This window comes from Acytostelium subglobosum (genome assembly GCF_000787575.1).
Source record: "Acytostelium subglobosum LB1 DNA, scaffold: scaffold14, whole genome shotgun sequence".
NCBI classification, from domain to species: Eukaryota; Evosea; class Eumycetozoa; order Acytosteliales; family Acytosteliaceae; genus Acytostelium; species Acytostelium subglobosum.
Genome location: NW_012236519.1, coordinates 566,415 through 589,466, shown reverse-complemented (window position 1 = coordinate 589,466; position 23,052 = coordinate 566,415). Strand labels below are relative to the sequence as shown.

Genomic DNA, 23,052 nt, shown 5'->3' with positions numbered 1-23,052 from the left:
CATTCATTCAATCAATCAAACAAAGAGATAGAGATAAAGATAAGAGATGGATGAACCGTATTTAACAACAATGGCACTACAGTTGGTACTGTCAAGGGTGTGCTTGCAGGATCACTTCTTTTATAGACCAATGTATAGAAGAATTGTGTCATTCGATCAGCCGGAACACTCGGTGATCAACCTGGCATTGGTCAGTAAACAATGGTTCAATATGGTCGTTAAGCTATTGAGCTCATCATTGCGATTTGAGTTCATCAACTACATGAGCCCATCTTACAAGGGTCTGTTGCGTCTGGCTGCCTTTCAGGGCAAGCGATACAAAGGCACCTATGACCGGTCGATCGAGATCCAGTCGTGCTCAGTGCTCACGTCGCCCTACTCACTGGTGCAACTCAAATATCTGGTGCATGCAGAGTTTGGTCCTTTGTTCCCATGGGGCAAGCAACATGAACAAGCATACAAACAGATCACTACTGGCGCATTGCAGAGCCTTCAGAGCTTCTGTCTATTTGGCGAGATCACAACGTTGCCACCATTCATCCGAAAGCACTCATTGAAGGCAGCCAAAGGCATAGCATTCAGCGCGCAGCCATCAATCTCCAATGAACTGAGCGACAAGTACCTCAATGAGTCTCTGTCCTACCTTGAGAAGAAGCCGGTGGTGATCGACTGTCTCCATGTAGACTTTTGCGAGGGCATGGACGTGGCACGCAACACCGAGTTCCTGAAGCGCATCAACACGGACTGGATCGACATGCACTGGTTCGACTTTGTGGACAAGGTTCCCTCATCGACATGGCTCTCGTTGTTCCAGCTCAAGAACTTGCGCGAGGTCCGCATCACTGGACTCAACATCAGGAACGCTCAGCTGCTCTTGCAGCAGCCCAATATTGAGCAGCTCAAGTTATCCCTGAACCTCCTCGCTGAGGGCCTCACTGATAAGGACTTCAAAGACTTTTTTGGCGCACTAAAGTCCAACACAACAATGCGCAAGCTGGATCTGCTGGACTACTATCCATCCAAGCGCAGCCCTCCCAGTCGGTTCGAACCGATCAGCGCCATCTGCGACGCCACCAGCGACCTGCTCCAGCGCAACACTAGTCTGCGTCATCTGAACTTTTCGCGCTTCACACACGTCGATGAGCGATTCTTCGCATCACTGGCAGCCAACAAGACCCTGACATCACTCGAGTGCGCCATCGTTGCGAACAATAGCGCGGACGCGCTCTGCAAGTCATTGCTGACCAACAGGACTCTGAGCAGTCTGTACATTGAGGACTTGTTCTTCAAGGGCGACTTGACAAAGTTGGAGAAGAGCATCGCCGCGTTGTTGAGCGATCCCGCTCACAACCTACTACATCTAAACACTCGAATGCAGTTTGATGGCAGCCACCTTGTCAAGGCGCTAACATCGCCAACCAATCACCTGCTCAACATCACACTTCGACGTGCTGTTGCCGAGGAATTCAAGGGCAAGGATCATTCACCAACAATGATTCATACACAAGTTGAAGACTAACTTAATCAGGCTTATTAATAATACATGTGTACATTATATATATATTCGTTTACTTCTTCGCTATGATGTTGTGGCCGTGGCCGTGGTCGTGGCTGTGGCCGTTGCTAATGCTGTGGCTGGTGCTGTGGCTGTGGCTGTGGAAGTTGTAGACTGAGCCTTTGATGAGGGTGCAGGAGTCTTTGACACCTTGCAATATATTATATGCTTCATTGGTACGATGATGTAGCCCAACTCTTTGCGACCATTCCTCTTTGCGACGTATGGTGGCTGCACGACAAAGTCAGCACCTAGCTCCTTAGCCAATCGTTCGTCATTCTCTGTCTTTCTGTCCAAGTACTCTTTGTAACGTTTCTCGCTGATCAACTCCTCGTAAGCATCGCTCAACAATACATTCTGTTGTACATCCAAACAAGATAGACGACCTCTTATAACTCTATCTCCAACAATACCAATGACCACATCTCTATTCATCAATGTCCGCAGTTGTACAATTGATTGTGGTTCACTTGTGTTTGATGTTGTCGTAGTAGTTGTTGTTGATATTGATGTTGATGCTATCTCTGTCATTGTGATATATGATTGTATGTATATGATTGATTGATTGAATGACCAAGTTGTAGAAGCGAATGGTAATGAAGAAGTTGAAGGTGGAAGTTCATGAAATATCAAGGATGGAAATTTCGAAAAATAAAAGGGGTTGGGATTAGCAACTTCCCCAAGACCTCACCTCCCGAGTCTCCTGAACTGAATGAGACGCATCAAGTCACATTCATTGCGTGGCGTCTTTAGCAAGCAACATAAACAAACAATACTACTACTATTACAAGTATTATTATATATACATACATACTGTAGTTTAGAGTTGGTCTGACAGATATAAACAACAATGTTGGGAAATACCTCGAGAAGATTGTTCACAACGGCACTCAAGAATCGTGTTGGCAATGCCTCACGTCATGCCACTAGAATGACTTTGCAGGGATCATCATCCCTCCGCTCATTCTCTACTGCTGCTGCTGGTGCCCCTGCTGCTGCTGCACCAGCTCCATCCACTCCAATCGACTTTGGCGAGCAACTCGAGGTAAGCACGCCATGACATCAACAAACACAAAGACGCGAAGATCGACTCTAACAACAGATCAATCAATCAAAATTACAGAGAGTATACGGCAGAATTCAGGAGGAGACTGATAGATCACTTGAGGGTGGCGGTCAGAAGAGAAACGACGCTCAGCATGCCAAGGGAAAGTTGTTGGCTCGTGAGAGAATCGACTTGTTGTTGGACAGTGGCTCATTCAGAGAGTACGATATGTTGGTCACACATCGTTGCGCAGACTTCAACGTGGAGAAGCTTCCAGGTGATGGTGTCGTCACCGGTCACGGCACAATCAACGGCAAGCTCGTCTTTGTCTTCTCTCAGGACTTCACAGTCAACGGAGGTTCATTGTCTGAGGCCCACGCCGAGAAGATCTGCAAGATCATGGACAAGGCCATGCTGGTGGGCGCACCCGTCATTGGTCTGAACGACAGTGGTGGCGCGCGTATCCAGGAGGGTATCGCCTCGCTCGCTGGTTATGCCGAGGTGTTCCAGCGCAACGTCATGGCGAGCGGTGTCATTCCACAGATTTCAGTCATCATGGGTCCATGCGCCGGAGGTGCTGTCTACTCACCAGCCATCACTGACTTTACATTCATGGTCAAGGACACCTCATACCTCTTTGTCACTGGTCCAGAGGTCGTCAAGTCTGTCACCAAGCAGGAGATCACCCAAGAGGAGCTTGGAGGTGCCAAGACTCACACCACCAAGTCTGGTGTTGCTCATCTCGCTTTCGAGAATGATATTGATGCTCTTAAGAAGTATGTTTTATCAGAGAGATTGATCAAGTTGATCAGTGCATCAACAACAGAAGGGTTGACTAACATCCAACATCACTCATCCATACACTACCAACAACAGGGTAAGAGAGTTTGTTACCTTGTTGCCATCATCCAACCGCAGTGAACCATCAAATATTGAGCCACTTGATGAGCCAGATCGCGAGGATCAGGTGTTGAACCGCATTGTGCCAGAGGATCCAAACAAGCCATACGACATGCAGGAGGTCATCGAGAGAGTGATTGACAATGGCGAGTTCTTTGAGATCCAGCCAGCATACGCCAAGAACATCATTGTTGGTTTTGCCAGAATGGAGGGACGCACCGTTGGTATCGTCGCCAACCAGCCCAAGGAGCTGGCTGGATGTCTCGATATCGATGCCTCAGTCAAGGCTGCCAGATTCGTCCGCTTCTGTGACTGTTTCAACATCCCATTGATCACTTTCGTCGATGTGCCAGGTTTCTTGCCAGGTACCTCCCAGGAGCACAACGGTATCATCCGTCACGGTGCCAAGCTGCTCTACGCTTACGCCGAGGCCACCGTGCCCAAGATCGCCGTCATCACCCGTAAGGCCTACGGTGGTGCCTACGACGTCATGTCGTCCAAGCACTTGCGTGGAGACACCAACTACTCATGGCCCACTGGTCAGGTCGCCGTCATGGGATCCAAGGGTGCCGTCGAGATTATCTTTAGAGGAAAGGGAGACATCGCTGAGCAGGAGAAGATCTACAACGACAAGTTCGCCAACCCACTGCCAGCCGCCAGACGTGGATTCATCGATGGCATCATTCTGCCACAGGAGACCAGAAGGATCATTTGTGACGACTTGAGAATGTTGAAGGACAAGAAGCTGACCAACCCAACCAAGAAGCACGGAAACATCCCATTGTAAACCAACTCACACATCAATCCACTCCCATTCCCATTTCCAATCCATTGTCCACCTTACTCTCTCCTCCCTCGAAGAAGTAGTAAAAGTATTACCATCGCCCTGGCCTGCTAACCAATGGACTACAGAGGTATCGATAAATCAATAAACGTTAAATCTAAAATCCAACTATTAATATTATTATTATTATTGAGATGGACTGGATCTAGAGGATTATTATACGTATTATATATATTTGGCTATTTATTAAGTTTGTGTTTGTTGGATTATGTAAAGGTTGGTCGCTCCCTGATGGCTGATGGTGCAGGCACCTCCACTCAATCAATTGCTGGTAAAGTATTGCTTCAAGTTGTCACCCTTCTTGAAGTTGTAGTCCTTGGGCGCTGGGGTGGTTGGTGGCTGGACCTCCAGGTTGTTCCAAACTTGGTTGTCTGACTCCTTGGTGGCGGCAGCGGCTGCCTGACGCTTCTGCTCCTTGTACTGTGCGAGGATTCTTCGCTTGGTGGCGGCGTCCACCGTGGGCCAGATGCCTTGCACCACGGGGCTTGGCACTGGCAACTCGTAGCTCTGCAGAATCTCCTTGCGCTTGTTGTTCTCCTGGACGGCGGCAATACCCTCGTACAGCTTCTCGGCTCTCTCGGCGGCCTTGTTGTAGGTGCCATTCTTCTTCATCTCTCTGATCGATGGGATGGCCTCCTCGATTCTCGCCAGACGCTTCTCGAGACCGGCTTGAATCTCTTGCAGCTGTCTCATTCTGTCGGCAGCCTTAGCCTTTTGCAGACGATAGTTGTTGGAATAACGAACGGCCATATTCTCCTTGAGAGTTGACAGTGCTTGCAGTCGCTTGATGTTGTAGTCAATGTCGCTCAGTTTCTTCTGGATGTTGTCAAACTCGGCATCGCTCAGCGAGAGGTAGTCATCCATGGTCTTGTTGTTGCCCAGCAGAGCTCTCTTCTCCTCCATCAGCTCATTGATCTTGTCGTGCTCCTCCAGGGCAAAAAGTCGTCTGAGTTGTGCCATCTTCTCTGTGGTAGACGCCAGTTTGTCCTGGGTCTGAATCATCAGGAGCACATTCCTTGACTCCTCGTCGAGTGTGTCGGCACTCTCCTCGCTCTCCTCCTCCATCTTTTGGCCAGTAGCCTCCCTGTACAAGTCACCGACCAGCTCTTGGTTGGACAGACGATGCTTCTCCAGGTTAGCAGAGTGTGGATCTACGTAGATTGAGCTGAGAGATTGGTCCAGAGTGCGCTCAAACACCTCGTTGAACTTAGACTTGTCGATCTTGGCGACGGTGGATGGCTCTGGAACGTCCTGGAAACGGGACAGCTCCTGGAACGTGTTAATGTTGGACAGGTCGGAGCGGTAGAAGTTGAGGTTGGACAGTGGCTCGGCGCTGATGGGCTGCTGCTTGATCTCTAGGTTGAAGTACTTGGCTAGCTCCGGAGAGATCTGGTTCTCTTGGCTCAGCTGGTTGATGGCCTCGCGCGAGCAAGCCACTGGATAGGCGATGCTCTCTGTGTCAGCCCACAGCTCCTTGACAAAGCTGGTCTCGAATATGTCCCTCCTGTCGTCCTGAGCGTCGGTCTTGGTGAGGATGCCCTGCTCGTTGACGGACATGTCGTGGAAGGGTGATCTGTTCTTGGCAAAGATATCGGCGATGAACTGTGCCTTGTCCAGGTTGTTCCACTTCTCCTGGTCGAGCTCCTTGAGCTTGAGCTTGAGGTTGTCGACCTCCTGGTCGAGGAAAGAGCCAGTGACGCCGTCCTCATCCTGGAACGTCTCGCCATCCTCATCCTCTCCGCCCACGGTGAGCCACTTGTCCATCTCGTCCGCATTGTCGTTGCGAATCTTCTCCACCTGGGTGAACGTCTCGCTGAGGGCCGCATCGTACTCCTTACCGGTGAAGATTGGCAGCAGCAGGTTGTTCTGCTTGATGTACTGGGAGAAGAAGGCCATGTTGTCTGTGTTGGCTGGCTGCAAACTGTAGTCCGAGGGCGCGTAGCCGTTCTCGTTCTGGAGCTCGGTGGCAAAGTAGGGGTTATCGCTGTTGGCCATGGAGATGTGCTCGAGCAGCCATTCGTGGCTTTCGAGGACGACCTTGTCCACCTCCTCCACAATGTCCTCCATTCCAGTGTCCTTCTTGATCGCGGCCAACTCCTCGGGTGTCAGTCCCATCAGCAACTGACGGAGTACCAGGAATCTTCTGAACAATGTGAGCTCTGATTCCTCGTAGTCGTCCTCGTCCTCCTTTTCCATATACTCCTCGGAGTACTTCTCGCCAAACATGTTGAGGCCAGCGGCCAGGTTCTCGTCAGAGTTGCCGACGATCTCGGCGACGGGATGGTCAAAGTTGTCGCCCATCATCATCATGATCTCGACAAAGCCCTTGCCCTCCATGTCTCTCATTGAGATGGGTCCGACACGCATTGGTGTGAACAGTCTGGGAGTCGTCTGTGCTGGCTTCTCCTCGACGGCCTGCTTGCCCTTCTTGCCCTTGCGGTCATTCTTAGGGTCATTCATTGTAATCTCCTGTGCCAACAGATCTTTGTACTCTGGATGCTCAGCAATGAACTGATCAAACTCCTCTGGCGAGAACTTTGACACCTGATCGAATGTCAATGGTGAGTTCTCACCATACTCCTTCTTGAGCTGTAGTGCCTCCTCCAACTCGTCTCTAAAGGTAGTATGTATTAGTCAGTCAGTCGATACCTACACGTCACTCGCTCAATCGATCAATCAATATTTACCTCTGGATGATGTATCTGAACTCGTCACGACGCTCGACGACAGTCTTGTAGAGACTGTCAAGATACTGAAGATGACGCTGTGGGTCGAATGCTGGGATGCCCATTGCCTTGGCTTGTTTGCGAATGATGTCCAACTCGAGCTCACGACGCTCAAGGTCGTTGAAGGTGTCGCGCAACGCCTGTTGATGAGCCTGCTTCTCGGACAGACCCTTCTTCATGGCCAACACCTTGGCGTTGGCAAAGTTGAAGGCGTCCTGTGTCATCTCGAGCTCCATCTCGGCCTCGGTGAACTCGGCGTCCTCCTCAACCATGTCGGTCGAGTCGTAAGGCGTGCGCGAGTCGAGGTATTGTGCGCGCTTGGACAAGACCAACTCGCTGCGTGGGTTGTATAAGTCGCCGCCCTCCTCTGATGGGTCGTCCATCTCGAGGTAGCCAATCTCTGGATAGGCCTTGGCAAACTCGCGAGCATACAACGCCACTGGCGAATGCAATGTCTCTATCCTCGCTCTTGGCAGAGGTGGATGAGTCGCTGGCACACCCTCAGCAATCATCGTCCTAAATCCAAGTGGCAACTCGCGAACACCACTCAGCACCTCCAACTTGAATGTCTTGAAGAAGTTGCTGCTCTTCATTCTGTCTCTTTCCTAGTATTCTATCTATCTAATCTATGTCCTAATCTAGAAATATACTATTTATATCGATAATCTGATGATGTCTGTTGTCTTGAGTTGGTGTTGTGTTGAGATCTGTTCGAATATATATAGTTATATGTTTAAACACCACACACACGTATACATGTACACATCAATCAAGGGTAATGACAAAGTATGTAGTTGATCGGGTCATGCATCCCATGCTCATCACTCGACTTTTGCGAAGTTTAGATGTTCTGTATGTGAGTGTGGGGTGAAAAAATTTTGGTGTTGGGCAATGTAACGTTTTGAGACGATTTTTGAAAAAATGGTGTCAATGAATGACCTGATCATCATCAGACTTGTCTCTCTTTGATCATTCTTCAAACAGATAATAATATTATTTATATAAATATACATACATATACATCCAATATGTTCAGTAGGACCCTGCAACAATTGTCGAGCTCGAGCACAAGACGTAATGTTGTGAGCTCAACTTGCTTCAACACCAAGTCATGGAGTGTTCGTAACTTCCACACTTCAACACCATCATTCTCTGATGCTCTCAGCAGAGTATGTACAGATACAGACCTACAGATACAGATACAGATACAGTGCCTAACACTATGATGATTAATGAATGTATAGCACGTGGAGACAGATGATAATAATGAGAATACACCATTCGACTTCACAGCGGAGAATATGAAGAAGGTTGAGAAGATCTTGTCAAAGTATCCACCAAGATATAGACAGTCGGCTATGATCCCGATGCTTGATTTGGCTCAACGTCAGAATGGCGGCTGGATCTCATTGCGTGCAATGGATAAGGTTGCAGAGATCATTGGCGTTGCACCAATGGTTGCCTATGAGGTTGCCTCCTTCTACACCATGTTCAACCGTACCAAGGTTGGCAAGAACTTTGTCCAGGTGTGCACCACTACACCATGCATGCTTCGTGGATCAGCAGAGATCGTCGAGGCCTGCAAACATCATCTTGGCATCGGAGTTGGAGGTATGTGTCCAAGGACATCAATCATTCATTCAATCAATCACACTCAATCAATCAATCACATGGTCCGGTGTGGAACTATTCCAATCACTCACTAACTCACGCATTCAATCGATCAATCAATCAAATCAATCATACAGAGTCAACCAAGGATGGAAAGTACACTCTTGTAGAGGTTGAGTGTCTTGGAGCTTGTGTCAATGCTCCAATGATCTGTATTAATGATGACTTTTACGTAAGTCCTCCTTGACCCTGATGAACACCTAATGATCATCATTTCAGCGCACTCACTGACAATGATGATGACGATCAATCAAACAATCAAACACTACATTGATGAATATTACAGGAAGACCTTACTCCAGAGTCAATGAAGGGACTGTTGACTCAAATCGACAAAGGACAAGAGACAAAGATTGGACCACAGACTCATAGAAAGGCTGCCGAGGGTCCACTTGGAAAGACTACTTTGTTGGAGGCTCCATACGGACCATTCTGCAGAGAAGATTTATAAACCTAATCGACGATGATGTTATAGCAACAGCAGCTACAGCAACAATACAGCAGCAGCGCGAGACAGCTACACCATTCTCGCTTGAAATAAATACCTTACTAATATATGTTAGACTATCAAACAAACGAACGAACAATCAAGACACAGTCAGCATCAATCAATCAAATGGATGGATGGAAACAAACGATAGTTAAAGGTTTAGTTCTTCTAACAGCAGCCTTGATATATACATGTGAGCTCACTCGTATTGGCTGCCAAAGTGCATTGACTAGTTTGGTGAACATCTTCTATTCATCATCAGTGTCGTCGCTGGAGAATTCACCCACCTCCTCATCGGTCTCGTCCTCATCCTCTTCATCCATATCCTCCTCATCGTCGTCAAACTCATCAACGTCCATGAGTTCATCGGTGGTCTCGACTTCATCCATGAAGATGTCATCGACAGGTGTTTCAATCACCTCCTCCTTGATGACCTGGCACTGATATGTTGGGACCTCAATCCTGCTGATGTTGTTGTTTAGATGGTAGTTGTTCCACTGGTCAGGGTTGTCCAAACAATAGCCAACTACCCTTCCATTGTTGATGCTATTGTTATTGTTGTTGTTGCTGCTGTTGGAGGAGATACCAGAAGATGAGTTCTTCCTATACTTGTCTCTCATTCTCTTGTTGCCGAACCAATTATCCAGCTGTGACTTGGACATATTGTTCATGGCACCCAGGATAGACTTCTCATTGTCATCTGGATATGGTCCACATTCATCTATATTCATTGATTGAGTTAGTGATCGGAGATATGATGGATGGTATGGCAGTACTTACCCTTCTCATGTTCTTTGAACCATGTGTTCATGGACTGATCCTGTGCTTCGGTAAGTATCCTTCTATTCTTTTGTTTCTTGGCGTAGATCTTGAGTATCTTGAGCAGGGTATCACATGTGTTGGTCTTCTGGAATGACTTAATCACATGGAATGTTGATCTAATCTGATTGTACTTGGACTCAATCTCATTGTTGGATTGGGGACGACACTATATAGTGAGCGGGTTAGTGATTGACCGAGTGATCGAATGAGTTAACCAATTGAGTGATACTTACATGCATCATTAGTTGGAATATCTTGGTTTGCTCATTCACTCTCCTCTGGTATTGATCATCAAGGATGTAGTTCTCCTTGAGGTAAAGGTGCTCTAGGACCTTGGTGGTACCCTTGAACTGTGGCTCAGTGACCTTGTCCATCTTCTGACAGGTCATGAATGGATTCAGACTAAAGTCAATTGGAAGACTGGCGTACTTGGATGCTGGAGCGATGTTTTGGAAGAAGTTGAACACAGAGAGGTATCCCATAAAGGACATCATTCTCCAATGTATGAATGACATCTTGTAGGTGGTCAAGAACTCGATCAGTTTGGACTCCATCTGTTCCAGTTTCAATTGATGCTCTGGACTGGACATAGGTAGTGGTGGTGGTGATGGTAGTGGTGTCATTGGCAATGGCAATGGAGGTGTGGTAGTAAGAGGTGGAGACATGTAGGATGGTGGCGTGCTCTGGTTATTGGAGTCACCCAGCTGGAGGTATCTGGGAGGCACAGTGATCACACCCATTGGTGTGCCTGGCATTTGTTGGGCATGGATCAGATGGCTTGGATGCGGGTCTTGGAAATGATGTGGAGGTGAAGGCCATGAGGACGCCGGTGAGAGGACTGAGGTGGACGATGAAGAGTCTAATGGACTATAAACATCATAATAACTTCCAGTTGGTGTTTGGTAGTAGGTGTACTGAATCGGAGTGATTCCAATTGTTTGGATACCTATTGATAATGAATGTTAGATTGAGTTCCAGGTGCTGGTAATTGATCAAACATGTTATTACCTTGTTCCATGATATTATATTGTATGATTGATTGATTGATTGATTGATTGGAGTGCAGAGTTTAGTTATCTTAATGGCTTTAGGTAATATAGGATTGGGAATGAGAATGATAGTATGAATGAATGAGAGAGGAGAGATATAATGGGAGAGACTCACCAACCTAATTAATTAAACATGGTTGATTGGGCAGGTACACGCCCCTACCTAATCATCCCATCTATCCTCCAACCATCCATTCCTGCATTAATCTGGAGCTAATGTGATCGATCACTATTCTGTTGTTGCATGAGTAACATCCATCCTTTAGTGCGCCTAAGTGATGGATTGATCGCCGGTCAATCACTTTTCTATATTGATGTGTGAGTGAGTGTGTGTGGGCAAAGACGACAAGCTCTGATTAGTTGCACCCCGACATTAAAGGTTGTGTACCCATCATCATCTATACATCTCTACATCTACCTCCCCAGACTCTAAATGTGGCTCGTCTGCATGTCTACCTGTCTGCCTGCTTGCCTGCCTGCCCCTCTACATGTGTAGTTGTTCCTGTTCAGTTCTCTACAGGCTGGATGGCTGGATGGAGGGGCAGGCATCGGTAGCCAGTGGCTGGCATACATATCCCAAACGTGTACAAGTGAGTGCATTGCAGTGTCGTTCTGTTCGCAGTTGATACAGCAACACACATCTATCCTTACCTCTAGAGCAGTGACAGGGTCCAAGGTTATCGTATTACCGTAACAGGTTTTGGCTTGTTGGTGCTCTAATCAGCCAGATCAACATCCATCACCCCTTGGCCACCACATCTATAGACTGATGTGCCACTTGTATCTACCATCCAATCTCGCGATCGATCATTGCCATCGCCATCAACGTCATCATTGTCTTCTCAACATCTATCGATTGATTGAATGAACGAATGAATGAATGAGTGTGTACCAAAGGATGATGATGCCAAGATACAAAGGACACATTGTTGTTGCTTGCTTGGTTGTTGCTACTGCTACATGAATGAAAGTGGAATGGGGATGCCATTCTACTCGTTCTATTGTTCGACCATAACACTGTTTGCTGTGTTTGTAGTGTTGGTCGTGTCCATCGCATCCTGTCTCTTGAGATACACCATGAGCTTCTCGCCAAAGATATCAAACAGCTCAGCGTACACCTTTCTGAGTGTAGCTAGAATCGAGTCGTAGTCAAAGGCCACAGGGCCTCTCTGTGTCTCCATGTCCAACACTGCCAATATGTTCTCGCCTTCTGAAAGCCATGACATGTAGTTTCCAACAGCCACCTGAGTGAGTTGATAGAGTTGATTGTTTGAATGGAGTTAGTGATTGATCGAGCGAGTCGTGGAGCGAACGAGTGTGACAGGTCATACCATCAATGCATTGTACACTCGCTCAGCCTCAAACTGTTTGGCGGGATTGGAGTCATTGTGTAACTCTGGATCGAGTAGTTGTTTGTAGTATTTGGGAACGTAGGGTAGGAGGATGTTGTGGACGGTGTTGCGACCTAGTGCCGCCAGTCCAACGATCGCGCCATAATGTGTAGTCAGTGGCTTGCTCGTGTCGTAGAGTGTCTGTGTCAGCGTCTTGGTCAGACGACTCTGTAGCGTGGGGTAGGCCTGGCCGTACTTGCGACAGATGAGCTGCAGCACGTTGGCCACGTAGTCCCGCAGCTGCCAGTGATTCTCGTTGGGCGAGTGGCACAGCTTGCGACCGACCAGACAGGTGACGATAGGCGGCATCATCTGGTGCAGATAGAACTCGGCCTTGAGATGCTCCGACTCGAGGATGGCGCGTGACATGCGCATCAGACGCGTCAGCAGGTTGAGGTCGGTCAGGTTCTGCGTGACCTGGAGCGAGATGAAGTTGGTGAAGTAGGGCAGCAGCTGGTGCAGCGACGAGTCTTGCTTGAGACTGACGAGCACCGCCTCGAACAGATCCTGATTGTCGCCCTTGACCGCGCTGACGATCTTTTCGTAGAACATCTGTATCTCCTTGGACAACACGTGCTTGACGGTCGGCTTGACGATGGCCGATGGTACGCCATCGATTGATGTTGAAGCTGGCTGTAGGGGTTCGCTGGTCACGGTCGAGACTGCTCCACTGCCACTGCCGCTGCCACTACCGCCAGCGCCGCCTGATGCGCTGCCATTGGCGGTGCCATCCATCTTTAGCTTCTTGTTGAATGTGTCGAACTGGCTCTGAGGGGGAGGGTTCTGCGGGATGAGTGGCTGCACGCCCTCCAGCGCCAGCCAATGTGCGGCGAGTGAGGGTTCGCGCGGACACTTTGGCAGAGGCTGAGCCAATATATCTTGAAACAACAGTTCCCTGTCATGTATGAAATAGATCGCCTGTGTTGGACTGAGTACCTTTGAGAACCTATGTGGTTCGCTCGCTCCATAACCATACAGCACCTCTATATTCCTCAACTTCAACGCATGATTAATGTCCTCTGTCGTCAGATACTCTCGTTTCGAATGTTTCATGAACTTGATTGATTCCTGTTTCGTTTCGTTTCGTTTGTTATATTAGTGATCATCATTCAATCATTCACTTTCGTTCATCCGATCAATCAATCAATCATACTTGAGCAATCTCTCTTATTCTGTATTCGACATCTGATGCTAATTGAGTTGCAATCTCATCGTTCAAGTTGGATAAACCAACACATTCTGCAATAACCTTGATAGTCTCTTTTGGCAATACACTCATGAGTGATGATGATTGAGTATCTGTATTGTATCTGTATCTGTATCTCTATCCTACTTGTATATCTCAGCTGAAGTTAGAATGAATGAAAATAATTGAAGTTTATGGGTTTGAGCAAATAGTGTGATTAGCCCAACTTCGCGCCAAACACATTCAATCAAGTTGTGTGCACTTTCGGTTGATTGGAATCAATCCATTATTGATGATTTAATATTTTTGGAGTTATAAATATATACATTTGGAATGATATGGCATAACAATATGATTGATGACCCATCCATCCAATCAAAGAATCAATCAATCAAGACTCATTGACTTGGAAACCTTTGATGACTGTCTTGGGCAAAAGGGCATCCTTGTGGATGGTAGGATGTGCGCCTGTGCCCTTTGGTGTCAGGTTGGGCGTCAATCTCTCGACTGAAATCATCGGACTCATGTTCTTATCGAATGGACTTCCCACTGGAGACTTTGTGATCGATTGGTACTCCTCGTTGGTCACGGCGATTGGTCCCGAGCGACGACATGGCTCAACATGCCATATCTGCTCGGCGTACTCCCTAATGGAGCGATCGGAGCTGAACTTGCCACAGCCGGCGGATGCAAGAATTGACATCTTGGCCCACTTGTGTTTGTCCTGGTAGGCCTGATCGATCTGATTCTGCGCATCGAGGTAGGAGACAAAGTCGTACGACAGGATATAGTTGTCCCTGCCATTGGTGATGCTGTCCAAGATTGGCTGCATCTCTGCTGCATTGGCAAACATTCCCTTCTTGATGGCCGTGATGACATCGAGCCAGCGAGTGTCGGGCTTGAACGTGCCCTCATGGATCTCCTTCTGGATCTTGGCAATCTCACTGGCCACAGCGCCAAAGATGGACATGTTCTCCTTGCCAATGGCCTCACGGATCTCAATGTTGGCGCCGTCCAGTGTGCCAATGATCAGGCCTCCATTCATTGAGAACTTCATGTTGCTGGTACCTGAGGCCTCTGTGCCTGCCGTCGAAATATGTTCGGATACATCGGACGATGGAATAATGATCTCTGCGTTTGACACTCCATAGTTTGGAATGAATATGATCTTGAGCATGTTGCCAACTTGGGCGTCATTGTTGATGACTGCGGCCACATCGTTGATCAGTTTGATGATGAGCTTGGCCATGAAGTAGCCTGGCGCGGCCTTGCCTCCAAAGATCACCACCTTAGGTTGCTTGGGCTTGCCGGCTTTGATCTCCAGGTAGCGATTGATCACACCCAGGATGTTGAGCAACTGTCTCTTGTACTCATGGAAACGCTTGACATGCACGTCAAACAGAGCATCGACATTGACGACGATCTCGGTCTCCTTCTCAATGAGCTTGGCCATCCTGATCTTGTTGTTTCTCTTGATGTCCATCCACTGCTTGTGGAACAGGGGATCATCGGCATGCTTCCTGAGATCCTTGATGATGTCTAGGTTGACGACCCAACGAGATGTGCTCAATGTCTTGGTGATCAAGGTGCTAAGCTGTGGATTGCACTGATGAATCCATCTTCTTGGCGTCACTCCGTTGGTCTTGTTCTGGAACTTGTGTGGCCACATCTCGTAGAACAATGGGAACACATCAGACTTGATCAACTCGGTGTGTAGCTCCGCAACACCATTGATGGTGTGTGATCCAACGATTGCCAGGTAGGCCATACGGACGGTTCTTCCGCCAGACTCATCGATGATGGACATGGCTCTTCTGATCTGTCCCTGTCCTGGCCACTTCTCCTCCACTTGGTCCAAGAAGAACTCATTGATAGCATAGATAATGCTGAGGTGTCTTGGCAGCAGCTTCTCAAACAGTGAGACGGACCAACGCTCAAGGGCCTCAGGGAGGACCGTGTGGTTGGTGTAGGAGAAGGTCTTGGTGGTGATGTCCCAGGCCTCATCCCAGGATAGTCCCTCCTCGTCCATCAGGATTCTCATCAACTCGGGGATGCCCAGGGTCGGGTGAGTGTCGTTGAGCTGGATGGCATGCATTGTTGGGAACTCCTTAAAGTTCTTGTGCGTGTTCTTAAAGTGCGTCACGATGTCCTGGATGGTGGCACTGACAAAGAAGTACTGTTGGCGAAGTCTCAACTCCTTGCCCTGCATCGTGTTGTCGTTGGGGTAGAGTAGGTTGGTGATGTTCTCACTGCGCTGCTTCTCCTCGATCGAGCCAATGTAGTCACCCTTGTTGAACGAGGCCAGATCAAACTCATTAGATGGCTTGGCACTCCACAATCTAATATTGATCGTGTTGAATGTGTTGTAGCCTGGGATCGGATAGTCAAAGGCGACTGCGACGATAGTCTCATCGGGCTTCCACACAAACTCCTTCTTGCCGCCCTCGCCAGTGTTCTCCTCGACGTAGCCACCAAAGTAGATCTGGTAGTTGATGTCCAGACGCTCAATCTCCCAAGGCGAGCCATAGTTGAGCCAGTAGTCGGGCAACTCGACCTGCTCTCCGTCCTGCACCGACTGGAAGAACATGCCGTAGGTGTAACGGAGACCGTAGCCACATGCAGGGTAGTCCATTGTGGCAAGGCTGTCCATGAAACAAGCGGCCAGACGACCAAGACCTCCATTGCCTAGACCGGCGTCATGCTCCTCTTCATAGAGGTCTTCAAGATGGTAACCGAGCTCCATCAATGCCTCTGAGTACTTTCCAACGAGGCCTAGCGACATCAGACCATTCTGAAGTGACCTTCCAAGTAGGAACTCCAAAGACAGGTAGTTTACCTGCTTCACTCCATGTTGTTTAAAGTACAACCTAGTGTCCTTCCATCTCTCAATCAATCTATCTCTTGTACTAATCATCATGATTGAGTATGCTTGTTAGTGATTGAGTGATTGAGTGATAGATCGATTGATTGAACTTACCATAATGCCAATGCTTCAAAGCCTGAGAAGGCATTAGCTTCATGCTCGGTTTGTGCCAAGGTATACTCGACATGCTTCACAAACTCCTTCTGCAATGTGAACTTGTCTGTTGGCAAGTATGAAGCTAGGACAGCCCACAACACAGCTCTCTTCTTGGCCTCATCATCTTCAATAGGTTTCAAATGCTCCTTAGTAGGTGTTACTATTGATATCCTATTATTTATAAGTTGAATGATTGATTAATATGACATTCTTCATACTTCTTGTTTGACTACAAAATCGATTCATACTTTGGCAATGAACCTTCTTTTACCAAACGAGGCTTTGAATGAGGTTGTGAGGTAGAGAAGGTATGCTTCCTCATATGTTCTAGGAAAGCAGTCAATCCACCTGTACTTTGTGCCAATCTTGGATTCTCCTTTGACATCCATTGCAATGGATGCTTTTTTTTCTCTGGTGCTTCTGTCATTCTATCTCTCTAACTCTTCCAGATTGTAACTAATAATAATAATAACCAAGTAGAATACCTTGTCCTTGTATTTGAAGGTTGATAAATACTAATATACTAATAAATGATGTCAATGAATGAATGAATATGGATTTAGAATAAAGGATGTTCAATAAAGGATGTTGTGTTATTTGAACATATAACCTAGGTCTCAAGGCTTGCCCCTTCCAACAAACAGATCTCTACTTTCCATTTGTGGTCAAAGGCCTAAATTAAACCATGGTCCATAGTGTGTGTGTGAACAACACTATCAATGATGTTCATTCCCCCACACACACAACACAATCGTCATAATTCATTCTTGGATTATGTGTGACAAGTCATCAATTATTATTTATTTCAAGATAGCCAAGACTTGGCTAGAACATTCCATCTAGACTTACATCCTACTTCTCACCAATGGCAATGGCACATCTCACTGGGAGACACATGTGTCCATCTGGATACATTTGGTTCAACTCTTGACGGATTGCTGGATGGAATTGGTCGTGCTTGTCTTCTGGTAGATAGGTGGATAGCATCATGATCAAGGGATGTCCAACAAAGAAGTTCATCATGTCATTCACAGGAAGATCCATGTTATGTATCTTGGTAATGACCTTGAGTGGCTTGGTGAATCCTGCCTTCTTGAATTGCTCGCGGAGGAACTCTCCATCACCCAGTGTGATCCTCTGGAATGCCTCGTCTGGGATATCATAGTCCACAACACGTCGGAAGGATCTCTTCATCAGAGTGAACAGCTCACAATCGTATGGCCAGGTAGTGATGGCAATCTCACCATTGGGCTTGACAACGCGATGGAGTTCGGACAGTCCCTTGACACGATCCTCAAAGATAATGAGTCCAAATGCCGAGTAGCAGTAGTCAAATGTGTTGTCATCGATCTTGAGGTCCTCTCCATTCATACATTCTCCGGTCAAGTTGGTCAGGCCTTGCGATTCCCTCTTGAGTTGCTCCAACATTCCGGGTGCAAAATCAACGCCAACTATTGATCCACCGGATTTGGACACTCTTTGAGCTGCCTGGATGGTCAAGGCTCCATAACCACAGGCAACATCCAACAACTTGTATGGCTTTGTTAGATTCTCTCCGATTGTCAAGTCCAATGCATCAGTACAATAGGCTGCAGTGAATCCAACAGCCTTCATTGTAGAATGGTAAGAAGTGGAGTTTGCACCCCACAAGTGTGAAGTTCCATCATGAGTTTGTTGTTGTTGTTGTTGTTGTTCGTTTTCAATCATTATTGTTTAGTTGATAAAGTATTATTATTATTAATAATCCAGGGAAATGTTTGTTACTAAATTGGTTGGATGAATCATGATTGGCATATCGAGCTCCAGAATATATAGTCGAAAGATCGACGGAGAATTACATCATGATCTGTCAATTAACATAAGACATATGACCTTGTACAACTCAATAAATATAAGCAATTAAAGATCCATCACCACCTTATCAGTCCTTCCCATACTTAATCATTAATTTACCAGTATCCATCATTCCAGATCATCAACAACCAAAGAAGTCTTGGAAGGCGGTACGGTGTAGGCACCATCGTCTATGCAATGCCATTTCATTTGTCAATACCACTGATCAGTCATCAATCATATATAAATAAATCGCAAGCTCAATGGAGTGTATGAGAGAGTGACCACACATTGCCAATACAATCTGATGGGAGGTCACAAAGTCATCAACCCGATACATCATTTTATGTTATTATAGTATACTTTGCCGATGTCTCTCAGACCCATCCGACGTATGATCATAGGGGCCTATGACATACAGTCATCCACCTGACCAACTATCTCGGTGTAATGTAATGGTAGTTGTGTGTGTATGGGTAGGGTGAGTGGTCATCAATCAGTGCTTCACACACTGATCAATCAGAATGTGTGTATGATCACACACACAATCAAACATCCAATCACACCGAGATAAAGATACAACTACTTTATCACATATATCGCTCATACATTATCATCAATCGATCATACTCCTATCACAATAAGCAGCATAGGAGGAGCAAGACAGACAGACAGTAGAATAATGAATCGTTTATTCAATAGGGTTGTGATGGGTGGAGGTGCCATTGTCTCCCTTGCCGCAACCAATCATGTCATTAGCAATATGCAACAACATAGACAGGGTGATAACCCCTACTTCTTTAGCAAGATGTATGCTACTCTTGCCGATCGTATCTTCTTCCAACCTTCTATTGCTCTCTGTTTGGATACATCCGCCAGAGCCAATGCCAATGCTGCGAATGACGACGACACGTCAGCTCCGGACTTCCCAACTTGGGGAAACACTAAAGATCAGATCAATTGCTATATCACCAAGGATCAAGCCCGATTGGCGGGTCGACTGGCCAACAAGGAGGTGATCGCGTGGAAGGAGATGGCCTGTGTGCCTGGTGTCTCCGTCTGTGTGATGGTGCGCGGTCAGACTGTCTGGCACACTGAGCTAGGCTATAGCGATGTTGAGAATGGACTCAAGGTACAGCCATCGACAAAGATGAGGATCGCAAGCATCTCCAAGTCGTTGACCTCATCGGCAATGGGCATACTGGTTGATTCGGGCAAGCTTGACCTGAACGACCCGATTCAAAAGTATCTTCCACACTTCCCAACGCATCCCGATCATCCGGATGTACCCATCACAGTTCGTCATCTCGCATGTCACCAGAGTGGTATCCGTCACTATATGAAGGGCAAGGCTCAAACCGAGTTCTACAGCGTCCAAAAGTACGTCTCGGCCAAGTCGGACAATCCCAAAGGACATCCTCACCCGATGGACATCTTCAAGGAGAGTCCGTGGGTTGGACCCGATGCCCGACCCGGCCAAAGCTTCAACTACACAACCTTTGGCTACACTGCTCTAGGAACAGTGATTGAAGAGGCTGCCTCACAGGAGTTCCTGTCCTTTATGAGACGCAGGGTGTTTGATCCCTCTGGCATGATGGACACCTTTGGCGACCATCCAGACCAAATCATAACCAACCGCTCAAAGCAGTACGCGCTCATCGTGGAGAAGCCCCGCGAGACTTCGGACAGCTGGCCATCGCCAAACCCACAGTTGGTAAACGCAGAGTATGCCAACTCATCATACAAATGGGCGGGCGGCGGCTTCGTGTCCACCGCCCAGGATCTGTGCAAGTTTGGTACATCGCTCATCAGTGGCCGCCTAGTGAAACGTCCGACTCTCGAGAAGCTATTCACACCACAGAAGTTGGACGATGGAAAGGAGCTCGCATACGGACTTGGTTGGGTGATTGTACCCAATGCCCACGCACAAGGACCCAGCAGCCATGGCCACAGGTCGTCCACTTCATCCAATCCCAACGAGATGGTGTCGTTGAAGGAGAAGATCGTCTATCATACTGGTGGAGCGGTAGGCGGCAGCAGTGTCCTTGTGATCCTGCCAAACAATGGAGTGGTCGTGTCTGTGCTCGCCAACCTTGAGAACACCAGGAACATCGATGGTCTAGGTATTCGCGTCGCCAACATCTTTGCCGACAACTATCATTGTTGCCCCTCAACGCCAATACGATTGGATGCACCAATTGATGTTGCAGGAACTGCCAAACAATAGACCATCAATCAAATATATATTTATAAACAAGGGTCTAGACCTGTGTTCACTCCTTCTACGCACATAACATTACATTACATTACAGTCGACATATCTCCAACCTGTTTATTGGGTTCTGCGCATTGAGTGTAGTCGACAGGCGAGCAGCGTAGTAACTCGCCTGGCCATTCATCGCCACATTGCATCATACATACTTCCTCACTTCTTGGAGTAATGTCTGATGAGCTTGTCATCCACTCTGTCTAGGTAGTAATGTCCAGCCGCAATGCCATCGGTTGTGTCGGCTGGAGTATAGGCTGATTTAGTACAATTGTCCTCTCTGTATTGAAGTTTCTGGATTGACGATGATGGTGTAATGTATTAGTAATGTGTAAGGATTGATTACATTAATGGATGTCCTTACCTTTGTGAACTCCTCAGGAGTGATCTTGGTTCTGTCGGCAAGACGCTGAGTGATGTTGGCGATCTTGCCAATGTTGGTTGTCGAGGGGAAGTCGGGATTCTGGGCTGCTCCGTTACCCCTGAACGAGAAGAATGAGGCGGCCAGACCAGAGCCATAGGAGAAGATCAGGATACGCTTGTTGTCCAACTGCTCGACATTGGTGAGCAGTGACAGGATGCCGGCATAGACCGAGCCACTGTAACAGTTGCCAAGCTCCTTTGGCAGGGTGGAAGCTGGCGCCACCTTGGAATTGTAGTCTTGTTCAGAGATCTTGAGCACAGCCTGCTCGAGCTTGGGGTTGGCATACGACTCCTTTCCCAGACCAATGGAATCGAACTCCTGGAAGTGCGACTTCATCCTGTGGTTGGGGTCGGCTGGCCCGCCAGCCAGCACGTAGTCGTTGAAGTACATCCTGCCGAAAGACTTTTGCACCAAGCGGCCAAATGGAGAGTGCAGTACGCTGTAGTCGACGTTGTCCATGGAGAATGGAGTGTTATGCTTCCTCTCGAACGCCGCCTTGTAGTTGGCGTAACAGATATCCAGTGCACGGAAGTAGCACTCGATCGACAGCTTGCCATCGACGTAGGGATACTCGCTCTTGCCGTCGGGCTTGTAGAAATCATAGACGTTCTCCATGTGAGTGCCGCGCAGACCTTGCTCCATGACGAGTGGTGCGTTGGGGCCGACCAGAATGGCAACGACACCGGCGCCACCAGTGGGACGAGCAGGGCCCTTGGCATAGACGGCAATGTCTCCAGTGATGACGAGCGCGTAGCGACCATCCCAATAGCTGCTCTCCATCCACTGAACGCTGTTGAACAAAGCGGACGTGCCACCATAGCATGCGTTGAACGTGTCGATTCCCTCAATGCTCGTGTTGCCATGCTCCTGGAACAGCGACATCAGATGCGTCTTGATCGACTTTGACTTATCAATGATGGTCTCAGTGCCGACCTCCATCCTACCAATCTTTGTGTATGGCACATTATTCTTGGACATGAGCAATGTCACCGAGTTCAATGCCATCGACACAATATCCTCTCTATCACCAACGCAAGCCATGTTTGTCTGGCCCAATCCCTTTGTGTACTTGCCCTCTGGGATACCGTCGAATGTCTCTGTTGTATGATTGAGGGATTGAGTGAGTGATTGATCGATGGGTGGATAGATAGAGTGTTGGTACACATACCTAACTCAGACTGAGAGACGTATGTGCTTGGGAAGTATATTTCCATGGCTAAGATGCCCACGTTCTGGGCTTGCAATCTGTTTGATTCCATCATTGCTTAAGAGTTATATGTATTTTGAATGATTGATTGAATGAATATACAAGTAGTAGTGATCACAATTCACTGTTAGATAGGTATATATACAAAGAGTGATTGATTGAATGATTGAATGATGAAGTTATACAAATATATATTAAGATGGGAAATGCAATGTTTGATTTGAAATGAAAGATGTTGCGAACAGACTGGGACTGGGGATGGAGTTGGTGAATGAACAATGTACAGCAAGACATTGGATCACACTCACATCTTTCATTCATTCATTAACTCAATCATTTATTCAATCAATCAATCACACAAAATCACTACACGATGATCAGTCGGACTCCGAGTGTGGTATATATATATCTTTGCCTACCTGCATACATACCTTAGACAAGAGATCAACAGGGTTGTTGTATCAGTGTGTGACTTCACTTTACATCATCCTTCGTCTGACACCATCAACCATCCATCCATCCATCCACCTAGTTAATTAACAACACTAGGGACCTTGTCATAAATGAAGTAAGTGTATCTCTGTAGTAGTTTCAGATCTCCATGGTGATCATCCATAACCTGGG

At 47.4% G+C, this 23,052-nt stretch overlaps 11 protein-coding genes across 11 annotated transcripts; 4 read left to right on the top strand and 7 right to left on the bottom strand.

Annotated features, from left to right (window-relative positions):
- Positions 1–211: 211 nt before the first annotated feature.
- Positions 212–1,519, top strand: SAMD00019534_072480 (hypothetical protein; the record flags this gene model as incomplete). Its single annotated transcript, XM_012897655.1, has 1 exon — positions 212–1,519. The coding sequence occupies one exon, from the start codon at positions 212–214 to the stop codon at positions 1,517–1,519; it is 1,308 nt and encodes a 435-aa protein (XP_012753109.1).
- Positions 1,520–1,585: 66 nt separating this feature from the next.
- On the bottom strand, positions 1,586–2,017 carry SAMD00019534_072470 (hypothetical protein; the record flags this gene model as incomplete). The annotated part of the gene is made up of 2 exons (XM_012897654.1): positions 1,586–1,786; positions 1,883–2,017. Coding segments are annotated over 2 exons (336 nt in total), but the record flags the coding sequence as incomplete, so codon positions are not given.
- Positions 2,018–2,405: 388 nt separating this feature from the next.
- SAMD00019534_072460 (hypothetical protein) lies at positions 2,406–4,287 on the top strand (the record flags this gene model as incomplete). The annotated part of the gene is made up of 3 exons (XM_012897653.1): positions 2,406–2,600; positions 2,679–3,376; positions 3,477–4,287. The coding sequence occupies 3 exons, from the start codon at positions 2,406–2,408 to the stop codon at positions 4,285–4,287; spliced, it is 1,704 nt and encodes a 567-aa protein (XP_012753107.1).
- A 318-nt stretch (positions 4,288–4,605) lies between these two features.
- SAMD00019534_072450 (hypothetical protein) lies at positions 4,606–7,663 on the bottom strand (the record flags this gene model as incomplete). The annotated part of the gene is made up of 2 exons (XM_012897652.1): positions 4,606–6,958; positions 7,032–7,663. 2 exons carry the CDS (start codon positions 7,661–7,663, stop codon positions 4,606–4,608), a joined length of 2,985 nt encoding a protein of 994 aa, XP_012753106.1.
- A 435-nt stretch (positions 7,664–8,098) lies between these two features.
- Positions 8,099–9,192, top strand: SAMD00019534_072440 (hypothetical protein; the record flags this gene model as incomplete). Its single annotated transcript, XM_012897651.1, has 4 exons — positions 8,099–8,239; positions 8,315–8,681; positions 8,819–8,913; positions 9,028–9,192. 4 exons carry the CDS (start codon positions 8,099–8,101, stop codon positions 9,190–9,192), a joined length of 768 nt encoding a protein of 255 aa, XP_012753105.1.
- A 287-nt stretch (positions 9,193–9,479) lies between these two features.
- On the bottom strand, positions 9,480–11,071 carry SAMD00019534_072430 (hypothetical protein; the record flags this gene model as incomplete). Its single annotated transcript, XM_012897650.1, has 4 exons — positions 9,480–9,952; positions 10,012–10,219; positions 10,287–10,999; positions 11,062–11,071. The coding sequence occupies 4 exons, from the start codon at positions 11,069–11,071 to the stop codon at positions 9,480–9,482; spliced, it is 1,404 nt and encodes a 467-aa protein (XP_012753104.1).
- A 1,035-nt stretch (positions 11,072–12,106) lies between these two features.
- On the bottom strand, positions 12,107–13,787 carry SAMD00019534_072420 (hypothetical protein; the record flags this gene model as incomplete). Its single annotated transcript, XM_012897649.1, has 3 exons — positions 12,107–12,346; positions 12,434–13,561; positions 13,647–13,787. Coding segments are annotated over 3 exons (1,509 nt in total), but the record flags the coding sequence as incomplete, so codon positions are not given.
- Positions 13,788–14,070: 283 nt separating this feature from the next.
- On the bottom strand, positions 14,071–17,083 carry SAMD00019534_072410 (hypothetical protein; the record flags this gene model as incomplete). Its single annotated transcript, XM_012897648.1, has 3 exons — positions 14,071–16,585; positions 16,657–16,869; positions 16,947–17,083. 3 exons carry the CDS (start codon positions 17,081–17,083, stop codon positions 14,071–14,073), a joined length of 2,865 nt encoding a protein of 954 aa, XP_012753102.1.
- Positions 17,084–17,556: 473 nt separating this feature from the next.
- Positions 17,557–18,357, bottom strand: SAMD00019534_072400 (hypothetical protein; the record flags this gene model as incomplete). The annotated part of the gene is made up of 1 exon (XM_012897647.1): positions 17,557–18,357. A coding segment is annotated over one exon (801 nt), but the record flags the coding sequence as incomplete, so codon positions are not given.
- An 883-nt stretch (positions 18,358–19,240) lies between these two features.
- On the top strand, positions 19,241–20,758 carry SAMD00019534_072390 (hypothetical protein; the record flags this gene model as incomplete). Its single annotated transcript, XM_012897646.1, has 1 exon — positions 19,241–20,758. The coding sequence occupies one exon, from the start codon at positions 19,241–19,243 to the stop codon at positions 20,756–20,758; it is 1,518 nt and encodes a 505-aa protein (XP_012753100.1).
- A 201-nt stretch (positions 20,759–20,959) lies between these two features.
- On the bottom strand, positions 20,960–22,483 carry SAMD00019534_072380 (hypothetical protein; the record flags this gene model as incomplete). Its single annotated transcript, XM_012897645.1, has 3 exons — positions 20,960–21,091; positions 21,162–22,318; positions 22,390–22,483. Coding segments are annotated over 3 exons (1,383 nt in total), but the record flags the coding sequence as incomplete, so codon positions are not given.
- Between the last annotated feature and the right edge of the window lie 569 nt (positions 22,484–23,052).